This window comes from Halichoeres trimaculatus, unplaced genomic scaffold (genome assembly GCF_033239565.1).
Source record: "Halichoeres trimaculatus isolate MK-OKI-2021-1 unplaced genomic scaffold, fHalTri1.1 fHalTri1_scaffold_5, whole genome shotgun sequence".
NCBI classification, from domain to species: domain Eukaryota; kingdom Metazoa; phylum Chordata; class Actinopteri; order Labriformes; family Labridae; genus Halichoeres; species Halichoeres trimaculatus.
The window spans coordinates 1,394,111-1,412,940 of record NW_027437183.1 but is presented as its reverse complement, the minus strand read 5'-3'; the positions used below and the strand labels follow the sequence as shown (position 1 = coordinate 1,412,940).

The window sequence follows — 18,830 nt, the reverse complement described above, 5'->3', positions numbered from 1 at the left end:
ACCAATTCATGATTGTCCTTATCATTAATGTTGCAAGGTATCAATTCTTGATGTAGATTGGGTAGTCTGACTTGTGTCTGATTGGCCACCTAGCAGCCAATCAAAAAGGGAACCCTCATAACCTTAATAAATAACACAGACATGGTTTAAACTTTTACCTCCTGCTTCTGCATTTGGCAAAAAAAGATTGATGGTCTCCAAAAATTCCTCATTAAAGGACATTCCTGACCGTAACAAACACTTGTTTCTCTGCAGATTATGTAAATCTGTAGGTTACATGAATTGTGATCTCCAACAGGCACTGGGATGCTCCAGGTTTAAGTTTGGGCTCAGTCATGAAATGTTGGATTGCTTCCAATATCAGCAATATAATAATAGCACTATCTGTTTTTCTTTTTTGTGGCAGTTACTGTTCAACAAGCCATTGAGCTGGTTGTAAACCTTTAAAGTGAATGTGTGTAAGTGTTTAAATAATATGTAATGCAAATAAATAGACACTAATGACTGTGTTCTCCTGTCGTGGTTTCTTTCAGAGATGTCCCACAGGATCTTAGCAGCACTCTCCCTGCTGTTCTGTGTTTTGCACTCCGTCAATGGAGGAAAAATCTTGGTGTTCCCATTGGATGGAAGTCATTGGCTTAACATGAAAATCCTTATCAAGGAACTTCACACCAGAGGACATGAAATCACTGTGATGCATTCAATGGACAGCTGGTACATCAAGTCAGAGTCCCCTTTCTACAAGTCCATCACTATTGAATCTAGTTCTGGCCTTAATGAGGAGAAGTTCGGGGCATTTTTAGCCAGAATAATCAGCATGAAAAGGGAAGGTGCTTCACTTTGGGAAAGGTTATCTTTGGAGTACAGACTGGTGAAGCAGTTCTATGAGGTGCACAAGCAGTTGGTACAAATGACTGAGGACATTTTTGAAAATACAGAGCTGATGCTGAGCCTGCGTGATGCCGAATATGATGTAGTTCTCACAGATCCTGCTTTCGGTGGAGGAGTACTTCTGGCCCATCATTTGGGTCTCCCACTTGTACTTAATGTTAGGTGGACTATTCAGGGTGAGGGGCATCATGCTATAGCACCTTCACCACTCTCTTATGTCCCATTACCTATGGCAGAGCTGACAGATAAGATGACCTTTTCGCAAAGAGTTAAAAACATCCTGGTCTATCTGTTTGGCCGACTCCAAATATGGTACATCACAGACCCAAACTACATCCCATTTGTCCATCGGTACTTTGGAAAGGATGTACATTACATGGAGCTGTTCCAGTCAGCAGACATCTGGCTCATGAGGAATGACTTCATCTTTGAGTTCCCTCGACCAACAATGCCAAACATTGTCTACATGGCAGGATTCCAGTGCAAACCCTCCAAACCTCTGTCCAAGGAGCTGGAGGACTTTGTCCAGAGCTCTGGTGAACATGGCGTCATCATCATGACTTTGGGAACCCTGGTGGAGAAGCTTCCTGAGGACATCACTGAGGACATTGCTGCTGCTTTCGCCCAGCTTCCTCAGAAGGTGATCTGGAGGCACAAAGGAAAAAGACCATCCACCCTGGGCAACAACACCTTACTCCTGGACTGGCTGCCTCAGAATGATCTCCTGGGTCACCCCAAGACCAAACTCTTTGTGGCCCATGGTGGCAGCAATGGAGTCCAGGAGGCGGTCTACCATGGGGTTCCCCTTGTTGGACTGCCCCTCATGTTTGACCAACAAGACAACTTCTTCAAAATGAAAGTCAGAGGTGTGGCTAAGGTCCTTGACATTGTGACTGTAAACAAAGAAAACTTCCTTGAGGCAGTGAAAGAGGTACTCTATGATCCCTCCTACAGGGAGAAGATGAAGACCATGTCCAACCTCCAAAGAGATCAGCCCATGAAGCCTCTGGACAGCGCCATGTTCTGGATTGAGTTTGTCATGAGGCACAAAGGAGCTCCACATCTGCGGACAGAGTCATACAAACTCTCCTTTATCCAGTACCACTCCATTGATGTGATGGCTTTTCTGACGGCTGTCATTGTGCTTGTGTTGTTAGTTTTCATTTTGACATTAAAGTTTTTGTGGCGTAGAGTGTTTTCAAGAAGCAAAGCCAAGAAAGAATGAAGTGTGTCATTCAAGGTATTCAGCAAGTCTTAAACTCTTATGTGATATGAATCACTTTGTCGAACAGTTTTGACAATGATCATGACTCTAGTGATAAAGGGAAAGGGAAAGAAAGGGGAAATACATGCATCAAGTATTTTAACATTTTTTTCATCTTCTGGAAAAAATTTTGGTTAGCTACTCCTCCTAGGCCTGTAAGAAAACCCCCACAAATTAAACATCAAAATGTGTGGTTTGGCTGGGAACGGTGTGCTTTGGCTTTTTATGTGAGTACGCCAATCTTTGGCCGATTTATTCACGAAAAACGGTGAAAAATGTCTTGTAAGGAATCAATGGCAATCTAGGACTCTCTCCCCCAAATTTCCACTAACTTTTTCATGCTAAGACTTCAGCATACTTTAACTTACAGGCACCATTTTCACTTTAAAGTGTTTACTGATCTTTCGGCTCTTTAGGTATGACTTTACTTTTTGATATCTCTTACAGTGTTGAGATTTTGCTGTTTGTGCAACATAAACTTTTTAGTTTTTTGCCCTTAAACCTGAGCTCCTAGAGTGTGAAACTTCTTCAGCTAGAGTTAGAGAGGCTGTTGCTTTATTGTTACAACTTAAGCCAACAAATTGTCATAACTTCCAAAATCTTCACAGTAGAAAAATAAAAAATACATTTAAATGTAGGTAACCTTGTCCTGCTTCTGACAAAGTGGTCTTTAAAGCAAAAGGATAGAGCACTTTTTCACAAAATGGCCAACTTTTAGGAAAAGTCAGCACCAGCACACCATGTACTTCCATGTTAATTCCTGGGGGGTTTTCTCAGAGATCAGTGGAATTTCACTCATTTGTCTCTTGCCGTCACGGGCACATTTCTGGGTCTACAGGCATGAAACTAACAGACAGCTTTCTCAGGGTTTTGGGGTTCTCACAGTGTGTTCATTTTTCTCCTATTTGGCAAGGTGACATGGGATTCTGACTCTTGCTTTGCCACAAAATGTCCTAAGATTAACTGAGCATAGTTTCGCAGCTGCAGCCTAACGAGCACATCACTATGACAACCTTTCATCTCATGCAGCTGCTTATACTAACTCATCAAAACCTTCAGGAACAAAGACACATGTGCGTGTTTATCTATCAGTGATCACCAGTGCAACATGAGCCTCAGCAGACAGGCTTACATGATTGAACACACACACACATACACACACACAGGGCACAAAGTATCACACTTAAACAGCATTTGACTTCCATTTCCCTGAGTCAGTTCATTATTTTCCAAGATTTTTTTTCTTCAATCATGAATTCCTTCCTCTAATTCTTTGATTCATTCAGCCATTCAAACTTCTAAATCCATTTTTCTATACAATGATTCATTCTTCATGATTTATTACTCAATCATTTTTTGTTAGAATTGCAGGCACTTTAACACCCTGATTTTAGTGGGAATATGTTGGGAATCAACAGACTTCACCAGATCTGTGATGGCAGCTGGTAAACAATGATCACCATGGCAACATCTGGTTTCAGATGAGCCTCAGCTGACAGGCTCATAAACAGCCAACCCACACTCACACACACACACACACACACACACACACACACACACACACACACACACACACACACACACAGGTACTCTAACAAGTTCTCATGTACTTATTTGGAGTAAAGGCTTTTCAACGAGCCACTTTCCCACATGTCTCATTACACATAGGTGTATATTTGTGACATATTATTTGGGGGCTAGAAAAGTAAAAATACGAAAGTGTGTGTGCAAAGCGCGCTTGACTGTGCATGAGGTAATTTGACACCTGTTGAATCAGAAATAAGAAATGTTTGGAAGTGTTTCGCAACATCAGTCCAAAACATGCGTTGGTGTGACGAAAGCCCGGCGGCCGCCCGAGCCCCTCTCACGATTTCTGTGAAAAATACATCATTGTGTACTTATTACACTCCAAATAAAATGAAACAAATGTGTTAAAAATGTACAGAATTTTGTGTTCCTATATCATTTATCAGCAATAAGATGAGTTGTTCAACCAAGTCATGTCTGCTGTTTGCTACATCTGTTGCAGGCATCACATCTTTACAAACATTGAGTTGCTTGACTCGAGTCTGATTTGCCTCCAGTGGCTGCCATGAAACACTGAATAATGACTAATATCCCAGACATGGTATAAACCTACCCCTGTAATAATAATAATAATTATAATACTAATAATAGAAATAGTACATTTTAGAAACCTTTAAAAAAAATGTTTTCAGGCCCTTCTCAAAGGAGTCATGTTTCTACAGTCTAGGGCTGCAGCTATCGAATATTTTAGTATTTGAGTATTCTACTGAAATTTCCATCGATTAATCGAGTAATCGGATAAAACACATTTTTGTTAAATTAAAGATCAGTTGTTTTTCAAATGAAAATTTGTTTCAAGCAAGTGTAAAATCAAGTGACTTTGGGTGATAAATTCCAAGTTCCGTGCAATCTGATGCGATATGAGATACAAGCAGCTGATGCAGATCAATACATGCTTTCATATCAGTCTCCAAACTCCAGAAAAGAAGCTAGATTTGTTGCGAGTCGCTATTCTAAAAAAGAGGTGGCTTGAGGGGTCTGAAAACACTCTAAATATGGCGTCAGCTCTATTTCAAAAGCCACTCTTTGTTCTTTTTTTTAAAATAAAACGATTCCTCGAGGCGGAGAAAATTCCTCGATCATTTTTTGTAATCGAGTACCTCGAATTATTCGAGGAATCGTTTCAGCTCTACTACAGTCGGATAAAATGAAACAGTGGTCTCCAGAAAGTCGTCATTACAGGACATACCTTTCAATAACTAATGCTCTTTTCTTTGCAGATGATGTTGTTCTGTAGGTTTCATCAAACTGTGATCTCCAGCAGCCACTGGGCTTCTCAAGATTCCAGTTATCATCTTAATCATAAACTGTGTGGTTACTTCCCATGTCAGTAAAATTAAAATGGGGCAAATTTTTGGTTATTCATTTTTCTGGTAAACATATTTATCCGACCATTGGACCAACACTTTGAAATGATGTCAGACTCTTAATTGGGAAACAAACCTAACTGTCTTGTTGTCCTGTCTTGATATCTTTCAGAGATGTCCCCGAGGATCTTAGCAGCACTCTCAGTGCTGTTCTATGTTTTGGACTTGGTCAATGGAGGGAAAATCCTTGTGTTCCCATTGGATGGAAGCCACTGGATTAACATGAAAGTCCTCATTGAGGAGCTGCACTCCAGAGGACATGAAATCACTGTGATGCGTTCAATGGACAGCTGGTACATCAAGTCAGAGTCCCCTTTCTACAAGTCCATCACTGTGAACTCCTCTTCTGGATTTGATGAGGAGCAGTTTGGAGAATTTGTGACCACAATGATCAACATGAGAAGGGAAGGTGCTTCACTTTGGGCACGTTTATCATTAGAGTATGAATTAGTGGAGCAGTTTTATCAGATGCACAAACAGCTGCTCAAAACGATAGGGGAAATATTTGAGAATGATGAGCTGATGCAGGCCCTACGGGATGCTAAATATGAAGTGGTCCTCACAGATCCTGCCATTGGTGGAGGGGTACTTATGGCTCATCGTTTGGGTCTTCCACTTGTTCTAAATGTTAGGTGGTCTGTTCAGGGTGAGGGGCATCATGCTATAGCACCATCACCACTCTCCTACGTCCCAATACCAATGGCAGAGCTGACAGATAAGATGACATTTTTCCAGAGGGTTAAAAACATCCTGGTCTATCTCTTTAGTCAGTTCCAAATATGGTACATCACAGACCCAAACTACATCCCATTTGTCCATCGGTACTTTGGAAAGGATGTACACTACATGGAGCTGTTCCAGTCAGCAGACATCTGGCTCATGAGGAATGACTTCATCTTTGAGTTCCCTCGACCAACAATGCCAAACATTGTCTACATGTCAGGATTCCAGTGCAAACCCTCCAAACCTCTGTCCAAGGAGCTGGAGGACTTTGTCCAGAGCTCTGGTGAACATGGCGTCATCATCATGACTTTGGGAACCCTGGTGGAGAAGCTTCCTGAGGACATCACTGAGGACATTGCTGCTGCTTTCGCTCAGCTTCCTCAGAAGGTGATCTGGAGGCACAAAGGAAAAAGACCATCCACCCTGGGCAACAACACCTTACTCCTGGACTGGCTGCCTCAGAATGATCTCCTGGGACACCCCAAGACCAAACTCTTTGTGGCCCATGGAGGAACCAATGGAATCCAGGAGGCCATCTACCATGGGGTTCCCCTTGTTGGACTGCCCCTTATGTTTGACCAACAAGACAACTTCTTCAGAATGAAAGTCAGAGGTGTGGCTAAGGTTCTGGACATTGCGACTGTGAACAAAGACAACTTTCTGGAGGCAGTGAAAGAGGTACTCTATGATCCCTCCTACAGGGAGAAGATGAAGACCATGTCCAACCTGCAAAGAGATCAGCCCATGAAGCCTCTGGACCGCGCCATGTTCTGGATTGAGTTTGTCATGAGGCACAAAGGAGCTCCACATCTGCGGACAGAGTCTTACAAACTCTCCTTTATCCAGTACCACTCCATTGATGTGATGGCGTTTCTGACCGCTGTCATTGTGCTTGTGTTGTTTGTTTTCATTCTGACACTGAAGTTTTTGTGGCGTAGAGTGTTTTCAAGAAGCAAAGCCAAGAAAGAATGAAGTGTGTGATGAAAAATTATCTGCATGTCTTACTTTAAATTCTAATGTGATATCAATTATTAATGGTACAGTTCTGAAAATCAATAATCATGGCTTCAGTGATGTTAAGGGGAAGGAAAGAAAATTATTATTTACTTTTTAATTCTTTAATCGAGACGGTATAAACATTTTTTGTACGTGCTATTTTATGTTTTCATGTACTGTATAAATGCATTGTGTATTTCTGATTTACTCACAGTGATATGTAAGCTGACATTGTGTTCTACTTATACATGAAACTATCTAAAAATAATAAAAGCATAGATTGTTGTTTTGGTTATTTATATCTGTTAGCATGATTATGACCAACTCTGGTGGCTAGGCTAACAAAAGGTTTTGCAATGCAGATACGTAATGATAGCTTCAATATTGTCTTTGGCTCTATTTAAATGAATTCATTAACCGTCATTTTAACAGCATTGCACATATCTGAACAAGAGAACGAACAAAACAAAACATTTTTAAAAAATTCAAATTCCTAATATTGTGCTACATTGTCAGTAAGAACAGGAAAGATGTAAACATTATGATATACAATGCAGGAATTGGCATGAGCTCTTACAACTGTTAATCTAACATTTTGTGTTTGTTTTGAAAGTTTCAGTCTATGGAGCTTTATTTTCTGCAGTAACAAATAATTATAATTGAAGCTTTTCAGGATCTCCTTTAATTTTTTAAAATCAAAAAATCAAAAGAATTAAAAAAAAAAACATTTCAAGAGTTTAAAAAAAATCCTGTTTTTACAACAAAACTATCTCACAAAAACAGAAATTTATTTAAGAATTTCCTGATTTCATTTATTATTATTCTTGTTACTATGTGATTATTAGTATTATATAAAATCACATTTTTATTGTTTTTGTTATTTTTGTTTTTATGATCTATTATTATTTATGTTTTTCATCAAGATGAAAATTAATGACTTCCAGGAACTCTTTTACTTTTCAGAATAAAAAATCAAAAGATTAAAAAAAAAAAGGAATTTCAAGCTTTAAAAAAAATCCAGTTTTACAACATAACTGTCTCATAAAAAAGGAATTTATGTATGTTAGAAATTTCTGATTTTTATGTTTTGTTTACCCTGGTTGTTGGGTCTTTTTTTGGTATTTCTTTCTCTTTTATTATTTATTTTTGAGTTTTGATTTGTTCTTTTCCTTGTTGATTATCTTTTTTTTTCTTTTTGTATAATGTTCACATGTTCGTATTAAAGGATTCACTCACATTCATTCATTCACACTATCTTTTAAGCATAGAAATTTATTTACTTAAGAATTTCCTATTTTCATTTATTATTTTTCTTGTTATTTTAAATTATTACATATGTTACTGCAGATAATACAGCTCCAAAGGACACTGAGCACGTAAACTGAAAGGACATGAAGAACAATGGGAACAGGTTATGCTGTAAATGGTTCTTTCATGTGGGTTTTCTTTCTGAACTTAAGGACAGAAAATAGTCACGTATTTAGTTTCTGCTCGGTTAAAGCAGGAGGTTGAATTACATCGGCCCCCTGTATTATTTTACTTAAAGTGCTTTAATGCAGACTGTTTTTAAAACTCCTGTTGAGGAAGAGTTTAGGTGAACACGATCAGTCCCCCAATATAAATTTGAAGCTTTTTTCAAAAATGTACCTATCAGCCTGGTTTTATACCTGATGCTTGTATTATTTCACTTTTCACACAAAAAATGACTTCACATGAAAAAGTAAATAAATACAACCAAGGTCAAAACCATCAGCCCCCTTTAGAAATGAACTGACCTTTTTACTGAGCCAAATCACAAGATTGTTTTTAACCCTGGTAGTTTTAGTTAGAAAAGGGAGTTTAAAATGGCAACTCCATAAGTTCCATTCACAAATATTTTGGGATTGGCAAATACTCCTTGTTAGCTCCCATCGCTGATAACCCTGACTCTGACTACTCTTGTAAAGATAAGGGATTTCGATCAAATTATAATGAAAGCAAAAACACTTAATAGGAAAATAATGACTTATTTTTATGACCAATTGTTAATGAATGAGAAGTGTTCAGCTTAATGACCAGATCTGGGGAAGATTATTATATAGTGCCAAAAAAATCACCAGATCAGATAAATCACACGAAACACAATATGAGATAATTAATAAACTACATGTAACTCCTGAAATAAGAAGCAAATATGACAAAAAAAATGCTCCCCAACATTTCGTAAAGAACAAGTAGGAACATACTACCACTTAATATGGGCATGTCCAGTTATTATGAACTTCTGGTCTGCTGTTTAAAATGAGTTTGATTAATTTCTTGGAATAAAAATTGATATGGACCCAAAACTCTGCGTTCTTGGTGCTAACTCCAAATCTGCTAATGCTAATGCTGGGAACACAGAATAAGAAAGTTGTGAATTTGAGTTGCCTGCTTACAGATTGTATCCTGTACTCCTTGCATGAATTGTTTTGATGAAATCATAAATAGAAAGTAAAAAATAAAAATTGCAAAATAAAACATCTGAAATTGACAGTAGGGGGCGCTGTAGCTCCAATTTAAGAAAAAACATACAGATATACTCAGTCTGCAACACTGAATTAAACACTTACATTAACATTAGTATAAAAAATAAACTAGAGAGTTATAAAGATTTGCATGTTGCCCAAAAAATCGTCAACTTAAGTGGTCGTTTGTGGCCACGCCCACCGAGCTACGAAAATCCTTTCATAACTTTTCATTGTCTCTGTGTCTAGTATGCACATACCAAATTTGAAGATGATTTTAAGAAAACTGTGGGTAAGATTTGTTCACAAACATACCCTATACATCGTTAAAATTCAACATTTAACTAAAATTTCCGAACTTTCCAAACTTCCAGGGTTTCAAGATGTCTTTTCGAGACTTTTTCGTGGGTCTTGGCATAAAAGTCATGCAATAACGTTTCAGGCCAGTGGCTTAAAGTAACAGTAGGGGATGCTTTTTTCTCACCTAGGGGGCGCCCTGGAGCAGGAATCGGCATGAAAACACTGTCATGACTGTCATTTGCCATGACTGAATTTTGTGGCATGTTTTGGCTTTTAGCATATTTAAGGAAATTAAGAATAATCCTTCGGGTTTTCAGAGTTCCTTCACTGTTTTTTCAGCTTGGGCCCTTACTCGAAAAATCTGTTCAACAGCACTGGGGAAAATTTTGAAAAGCAGTTCTGTGCAGTTTGTTTTGCATGTGATTGTCAAGCTAAGCCGTTAGCATCTGCACGGAGCTTCATTCTGTTTATACGCAGATGATGAGCTGAATTTAAAACATTTGTATTTGGTGTTATGAATATTTTATTGTCCGTGTCGTTAAAGAATCACAACCTGGTAAAAATCTCACCATAAATGCTAGTGCTTTCTTTTGTTTAGAGTTCATGGAGCTAGCTCGGTTGTAGCACAGTTTTGGCTCTAAGCTGACACAGAGATATTATATTTAACCAAACAGATTTTTCTGCAGGATGAAATGTCAGATTGTGAGGGCTAAATAAAGCACTGAAATGTGCCTCTGTGTCTTAACACTGCCCACTATCATCCTGTTCTTATCTTTAGAGCGATAACACCGGCTGCGTCAGGTTTCTCTGTGAGTATGAAGTTCAAAGTGTTTATCCTGAACTGATAAACAACTGTGTGATGGAGCACGAGAAAAAAGAAGAAAGGTTTTCATCAAACTCACTGTCACTGAGAGGAATGGAGAGGGAGGACTCTCCTGAGGTCATCACAGGCTGGTCGTCCTGTTCCTTGTTCAAATCTGCCCCCTTGTGGTGGAGAGAGGAAGGACTGCACGGTGGGAAACAGAGGAAGACTGATGGTTATCACAGCACAGGAAACAGCATCTCATGTTGACTTTCTCAGAGTGATAAAAGGATAAAGACCCATAAAAAATCCATATTTATAAAATGTCAACAGCCTGTGTATGTCCTTTAATCTTTGTTCTCTTAACATCCAGCAGGGGGAGCTCCACTGCTGCAGAAATACATAATAAAATCAGGAAGTCTGTGAGATAAGGGTCTATGGTTTGCTCATGAAACTGTAGCTACAGGATGTCATTCTACAGCTTTCACAGCTACTAAACTTTCCACCGAAGAAGAAATCTCTTGTCTCTCTTGTATTGCACTAACTTGTAAAATTGAGATTTTTATTTTAAAATTTCCTCTCTATAAGATACTATCTGGTAAACAGAGGAATTTATTTATTTCAGATTTTCCAGTTTTAATTTGTTATTATTACTATTACTATGATTATTATTATTATTAATTATATATCATTAAATTTTTATTGTTATTTTTATTTTTGTTGTTATTATCTATTATTATTATTGCTTTTCATTAAGATGACAAATATTTTCAGGAACTCCTTTACTTTTCAGAATCAAAAACTAAAAGAATATTTAAAAAAAAGGATTTTAAGTCAAAAAAATTCCTGTTTTTACAACATAATTATCTCATAAAAACAGGTATGTATTTATTAATTTATTTATTTGAGAGTGTCCTGTTTTTGTTCATCAGTATTTTTGTTATTATAATGTTATCATAATTTTATTTTATCATCCATTCTCATATTTTTTATTGTTTTTGTTATTTTTGTTGTCATTATCTATAATTATTTCTGTTTTTATATCAGATGACAAAGATTTTCATGAACTTTTTAACTTTCAAAAATCAAGACTTCACAAACAAACATCAAAAAAGGAATTTCAAGATAAAAAAAAATGTTTTTACAACATAACTTTGTAATAAAAACAGGAGTTTATGTATTTAAGAATTTACTGTTTTTATTAGATACTATCTCGTAAACACAGACATTTATTCATTTATTTTTGTTTTTAGAATTTCCTGTTTTCATTTATTATTATTCTTGTAAAATATAATTATTGTTTTCATATATTACTATCATTATTTTTGTTTTTCATCAAGATGACAATGAGAGATTATCAGGAACTTTTTTACTTTTCGGAATCAAAAATCAAAAGAATTAAAAAAAAAAAAAAAAAAAAAATCCCAGAAATTTAAAGACTAGAAAATGTCCTGTTTTTAAAGACATAACTATCTTGTAAAAAAAAAAAAAACAGGAATTCATTTATTTTCATACATTCATTTTTTGTAGGAGATACTGTCTTGTAAACAGAGGAACTCATTTATTTTTTTTATTTTAGAATTTTCTGTTTTCATTAGTTATTCTTATTATTATCACATAGATATTGTTATTATATATTATTATGTTTTTATTGTTATTTTTGTTGTTTTTTATCTATTTATTATTTCTAATTTAAATGACAAATTAAGATTTTCAGGAACTCCTTTACTTTTAAAAATCAAAAAAATCAAAAGAATAAATAAAAATTAAAAAAGGTAGGAATTTCAAGAGTTAAAAAAAATATCCTATTTTGACGACATAACTATCGCATTAAACAGGAATGTAATGGATTTATTTATTTTAGAATTTCCTGTTTTTTGACATGCTCTCTGTAAACAGAGGAATTTATTTATTTTTATTTCAGATTTTTCTGTTTTTATTTATTATAATTCTTGTTATTCTATAATTAGTGTTATAATATATTATGATATTTTTATTGTTATTTTTGTTGTTTTTACCTTTTTAGGAACACCTTTACTTTTTAGTACAAAAATTCAAAAGAATAAAATAAATCAATAAAATTCCTGTTAATTCAAAAAAGTACCTCATAAAACTGGATTTCAACAATAAACAAAAATACAGTTTTTATGAGATAGTTATGTTGTAAAAAATTAGGATTTTTTTTATTTTTGGGTGAATGCAATACGCCAGTGTATTTCAACAAAGAATCAATACGTAAAGCCCTCACCTCCTGGGACACGCCCTCTCCTCTCCGTTCTGCTGCCCCCTGTGGCCGGACGGCGTACTGGCCGTGATGCAGAAAGCCGTCTCCAGGTAGCTGAGCGGCAGCGTGCGGTTCACGGGCCGGTGGATCTGCGCCCCGCTCCAGCGGGTCAGAGCCGCTCTGCTGCCCACGTAGAAATGCACGAGAGCGGGGAGAGAGTCGAAGGCCTCGCCGTCCAGGCTGAACTGGACACGCGTGTACGTGTCACTGGACTGCAGCACCGTCCTCCTGACCAGGAAGTGACGGGTCCTCTGCTCCCAGTGGCTGGTGAGGACGAAGTCGCCCGGACTGGACTGAGAGTCTCTGATGAGGAAGTCTCCGTGGTTAAAGACCAGACTCTCCGACACCTGAGGACACGTGACGGACACCGAGTGAGACCTTAAAGGGGCATTCCTGTGTTTTTTAAGTTTGAGTGTGTGTGTGTGTGAGGGTCTGACCTCCCAGGGGATCGGTCCGTGGTACCAGGCGTGACTCTTCAGGTTGCTCCTGCTCAGCTTCAGCTCCTCCTCCAGCTGCTTCCTCAGCTTCTCCGTCTGCGGCTCCAACCAGAACTTCTCTTTGGAGAACTTGAAGGACATCACACACACACACACACACACACACACACACACACACACACACACACACACACACACACACACACAGAAAGGAAAAGGAAAAGTTTAGTTCCAGCTCTCCCCAAACACACTTCCTTTAAAACCAGATGAAAGCTGCTCCTAAGCGCGAGCCGTCCTCTGAGGAAAAAAACAGGCATTGTGGGTAATCGTGTCCCCGTGTGTGTGTGTGTGTGTGTGTGTGTGTGTGTGTGTGTGTTAGAGGAGGACAGCTCTGGCAGCTCTTCCCACACTGGCATCCACGCTGGCGACACCAGGGGCCCCTGGGAGCCGGAGCCATGCTGGAGTCTTGTCCTTGTCACCATGGAGACGGGGGTCATCGCTCAGCGCCGCTTTTGTGCGACCCGTCTTTAACCAAACACTGAGCGCAACAAAGATACTGTATATCAGGAGTTTACACCGAGAACGGCCTGGGAATGCTTTTGTTTAGGGACACACACACACACACACACACACACACACACACACACACACACTTGTTACTGTTACACACTGTGTCCCTCCCACCCCCTCTGTTTTTGACAGAATGGTTCGTCCCAGCAGACGGTGAATCAAGAGCCAGGCAGCAGGCCAGGACCACTTCAAAACAAAGTGTGTGTGTGTGTGAGCATGTGTGTGTGTGCGACCTTAATGAAAAGCCTTAATTTCATTAGCGTTATCATTCATTGCCAGCTTGTCCCTTTCAGACCAGCGTGTTTGTCAAGTATCTCATTATGAGTCGATGAACTGGAAGTTTCTGAGTCCTCTCCGTCACCCCGACTGATCGAGTTAGAGCCGGTTAGAGGGCTCTAAAACATTTAATTCAACCTTCACAGAGAAAGGGAAACAGGGAGTGAGGAGAGGAAGAGGAGGAAAGAAAGAGGAAGCTCACCTTCACGTACTCCCCGCTGCTCTCCGTCCCGTCTTTCTGACTGGAAACAAGAAGAAACAGGAAATCAGATCAAAACACGCTTCACAGCCTCAGAGATCTTTAACCGTCTCTGCTTTGATTCAGGGAGCGTTTCCTGCCTGCGTGTCTGAAATAAACTGGATTAAAAGTTAAAGATACTACGAATCTGTTCATTTAAACTGTTTCTGTGTTTGTGTTTGTGAACGTGTGGAGCAGTCTGTGGTGGCTGTGACGGAGAGCAGAGCAGAGAGACACACAGCAGCAAGCGTCTCCTTACTGCAAAATACAGAAATCTTATCAAGTGTTTTTGTCTTAAATTCAGTAAAAAATGTCTTTTTAGACTTAATATGAGCCACATCCACCTAACTAGCGAAGAAAAATGTCTTGTTCCAAGTTAGTTAAAGACAAAAATGAGCTCTGAAGTGCTGTAATAAGTAAAACAAAGTCTGCCAATTTGATTTAAATTATTAACACTTTATTTTTACCAGGAAAAAAAAGACGCGTTGAGATTAAAAACCTCAATGACCTGGCCAAGACAGCAGCAGCAAAGTTACATTTCCACCAATAGGCGGCAGGTTTGGAGGTGTTGATTTTTTCACCAGAGAACATCATGACTTTTGTTTTGTTTGCATTAAAAAACAGTTTTAAGCCTTAAACATTTTGTTGTACCCCCAAAAATATCTATAAAAAATATATTTTTTTGAAAATTTCTTTAGATTAAGTTTATTCGATCAATTTTCAGAAAAAAATACTCAATTTTTTTACTAACTTTTCTTTTTCAAAATTATTCTTTAATTTTCTTCATTTTTGTTAATTTTTACGTCTTATATGTGAACTTTTTCTAGTTTCTATTTTACTGACTGTATAGCCTATAAATTTGTATAATTTAAGCAAGGCAAGTTTATTTATATAGCACAACTCAGCCGGGCAATTCAAAGTATTTAAGAGAGAAAACATATTAAAGAAAACAATTCAAATTCAATTAAAAAGCTGATAAAATATAAATTCAATAAAACAAAGTAAAATCACAAAAAAGTAGTGCTGTTCACATTATTTCCTAGTTCTTTGTTAATTGTTATCACCAATACTATGGAACCCCAAAAGGTTCATAATTAAATAAATAAAAACAACATTTTAAAATAAATACCATTTCAATAAATAACAGATTTTTTTAAATAAAGCCATTAAATTGTGAAATATGGAACTATTATTATGAAATATTTTTTATTATTATTTAATATTGTATTTTTATAATTAAATATTTCATAAGGATTATTTTAACAATTTCATACTTTAAAAAAGTGATTTTTCATTTATTTTACAAGCTTTTATAAAATAAAATAAAATAAAAAACAAAATAAAATAAATTATTTTAAAAAAAACGAAGTCAATTTTTATTTCATAATATTTTTATTTATTTAATTATGAATCTTTTGAGGTGCCATACAATACATCAAGGTAAATTCCCTGTATGTGCAAATTTAAATGGCAATTAAACCTAATTATGATTCTGAGAAACTTTTTGAAAGCATGAAAGCTTTTTAACCCTGACACACTGAGAGAATAAGAGCTATTAGATCTGAAACTATGAATCTCTTTGAATGTTTTCCTTATACTGAAAAATCTGCAGCCTCAGCGCTCTCCAGACCAATTCTTACCCTAAACCCAAACCTGACCCCCTGAACAACGCTCCTTTGTGCTCCCTGGTCAGCTGGTCCTCCCTGGTCAGCTGGTCCTCCCTGACCCTCGTACCCAGAGGGACTGGCACACATTGGTGGCACGGTCCCAATCTGCAGACTAAAGCTGGAGCAGTAAACCCTCATGGACTCAGCTGACCTGACAACGCGTCAGGCTCGGTGTTTGAGTTCACCACTGACTCCTGATTGGCTCGTCATCATCACGGAGGAAATATCAGTGCAGAGATACTGAGATCAGATTATTCACAAAACACGAGTCAGCAGCAGAATCAGCTGTTTGGCTTCGGCAGAGATGACTCAGCAAATTTAACATGGGTACAACTTGTGCTGCACAATATACTGTGATAGGGATTATAATGAATGCTAATCTGAGGCTACAGCTTTGCTCTAAAGGAACACACACAGATTATTTGGAGTTGTAAAATATGTATTTCTTAATCATACATACAGATGCACATTAAACCTTTAAATAGCAAATCACAGCCTTCTGAGAATTACATAATTGCATATTCTCAATAGCTAGCTTGTTGCCACGTTAGCTTACTGATACATCAGAGCACCAGGCCGCCAATAGCACTACATATGGCTGGCTACGACAAAGTTAGCTTGTTGTCACGTTAGCCTATTGATACGTCGAAGCACCAGGCTGACGACTGCACTCCATAAAGCCTGCTACTAAAAAGTTAGCTTGTTTACAAAGTTAGCTTCCGATACATTGCAGCACCAGGCTGCTGATAGCGCTAAATATAGCTGGCTACTACAAAGTTAGCTTATTGTCATGTTAGCCTACCAACAAGTCAAAGTTCCAGGCTGCTGAAAGCGCTACATAAATTCCGCTACTACAAAGTTAGCTTGTTGTCACGTTAGCCTACCGATACATCAGAGCACCACGCTGACAATAGCACTACATATAGCCGGTACTATAAAGATATCTTGTTGTCAACTTAGCCTACATATACACTGGACCACCAGGCCGACGATAGCACTACATATTGCAGGCTACTACAAAGCTAGCGTCTGATTTGATTCTACAAATAAGTTGGAGCACCAAGCTGAAAACAGCACTACATTTAGCCAGCTACTACAAAGTTAGCTTGTTGTCACATTAGCCTACCAACAAGTCAGAGTTTCAGGCTGCCGAAAGCACTACAAACAGCCGGCTACTGCAAAGTGAGCTTGTTGTCACGTATGTGCACAGATACATCGAAGCACCAGGCTGTCCATAGCACTTGATATAGCGGGCTACTTCAGAGTTAGCTTGTTGTCATGTTAGTTTTCTGATACGTTGGAGTACCAGGCTGGCAAAAGCACTACGTAAAGCTGGTTACTTCAAAGTAAGCTTGTTGTCATGTAAGCCAATATCTATGTTGGAGCAACAGGCCGCCAATAGCACTACATAGAGCTGGCTACTACAAAGTTAGCTTGTTGTCACGTTAGCCTACAGATACATCGCAGCACCAAGCTGCAGCCTACTAATACATCAGAGCACCAAGCTCAAGATAGCACTACATATAGCTGGCTACTACAAAGTTAGCTTGTTGTCATGTCAGCCTACTGATAGGTAAGAGCGCAAGGCTGATGATAGCACTTCATAAAGCCAGCTACTATAAAATTAGCTTGTTGTTATGTGAGCCAACATCTATGTTGGAGAAACAGGACGCCAATAGCACTACATATAGCTGGCTCCTATCAAGTTAGCTTGTTGTCACGTTAGCCTACCGATAAGTAGGAGCACTAGGCTGACAACAGCACTACATATAGCAAGCTACAACAAAGTTAAGTTGTTGTCATGTTGGCCTACCGATACGTTGTAGCACCAGGCTGCCAATAGCACTAAATATAGTCGGCTACTACAAAGGTAGCTTGTTGTTGTGTGAGCCTACCAATACATCAGAGCACCAGGCTGGTGATGGCACTACATAAAGGCAGCTGCTACAAAGTTAGCTTGTGGTCACGTTAGATTCAGATACATTAGAGCACCAGGCAGTTAATAGCACTACATATAGCTGGCTACTACAAAGTTAGCCTGTTGTCACGTTAGCCTACTGATATGTCGGAGCACCAGGCTGAAGATAGCACTAGATAAAGCCGGCTGCTTCAAAGTTAGCTTGTGGTCACGTTAGATCCAGATACATTGGAGCACCAGGCTGGTGATAGCACTGCATATAGCTGGCTACTACAAAGTTAGCCTGTTGTCACGTTAGCCTACTGATATGTCGGAGCACCAGGCTGAAGATAGCACTACATATAGCCGGCTACTACAAATATAGCTTGTTGTTACGTTAGCTTACCGAAACATCAGAGCACCAGGCTGGTGATAGCACTACATAAAGGCAGCTGCTACAAAGTTAGCTTATTGTCACGTTAGTTTACCAATGCTTCAGAGCACCAGGCAGACGATAGCACTACATAAAGCCGGCTGCTACAAAGTTAGCTTGTTGTCATGTTAGATCCAGATACATTGGAGCACCAGGCAGTTATCAGCACTACATATAGCCGGCTACTACAAAGTTAGCCTGTTGTCACGTTAGCCTGCTAATATGTTGGAGCACCAGGCTGACGATAGCACTCGGTATAGCAGGCTACTACAAAGTTAGCTTGTTGTTACGTTAGCTTACCAATACTTTGGTGCACCAGGCTGGTGATAGCACTACATAAAGGCAGCTGCTACAAAGTTAGCTTATTGTCACGTTAGTTTACCAATGCTTCAGAGCACCAGGCAGTTATCAGCACTACATATAGCCGGCTACTACAAAGTTAGCTCGTTGTTACGTTAGCTTACCAATACTTTGGTGCACCAGGCTGGTGATAGCACTACATAAAGGCAGCTGCTACAAAAGTTAGCTTATTGCCACATTAGCCTACTATTACGTCACAGCACCAGGCTGATGATAGCACTGCATACAGCCGGCTACTACAAAAGTTAGCTT

At 38.5% G+C, this 18,830-nt stretch overlaps 1 protein-coding gene and 2 pseudogenes across 2 annotated transcripts in view; 2 read left to right on the top strand and 1 right to left on the bottom strand.

Annotated features, from left to right (window-relative positions):
- The window catches only part of sh2d3cb (SH2 domain containing 3Cb), a 60,700-nt gene that overhangs the window by 24,324 nt on the left and 17,546 nt on the right, over positions 1-18,830 (bottom strand). For both annotated transcript variants that reach the window (XM_074669687.1, XM_074669686.1), the window contains exons 3-6: positions 14,186-14,225; positions 13,138-13,266; positions 12,665-13,047; positions 10,517-10,620 (exon numbers count right to left, since the gene is read on the bottom strand). In XM_074669687.1, the coding sequence (XP_074525788.1) occupies positions 10,517-10,620; positions 12,665-13,047; positions 13,138-13,266; positions 14,186-14,225 (656 nt within the window). The remainder of the gene's footprint in view (positions 1-10,516; positions 10,621-12,664; positions 13,048-13,137; positions 13,267-14,185; positions 14,226-18,830) is intronic.
- LOC141790058 (UDP-glucuronosyltransferase 2B13 pseudogene) lies at positions 629-2,116 on the top strand (annotated as a pseudogene).
- Positions 5,224-6,913, top strand: LOC141790057 (UDP-glucuronosyltransferase 2A2 pseudogene; annotated as a pseudogene).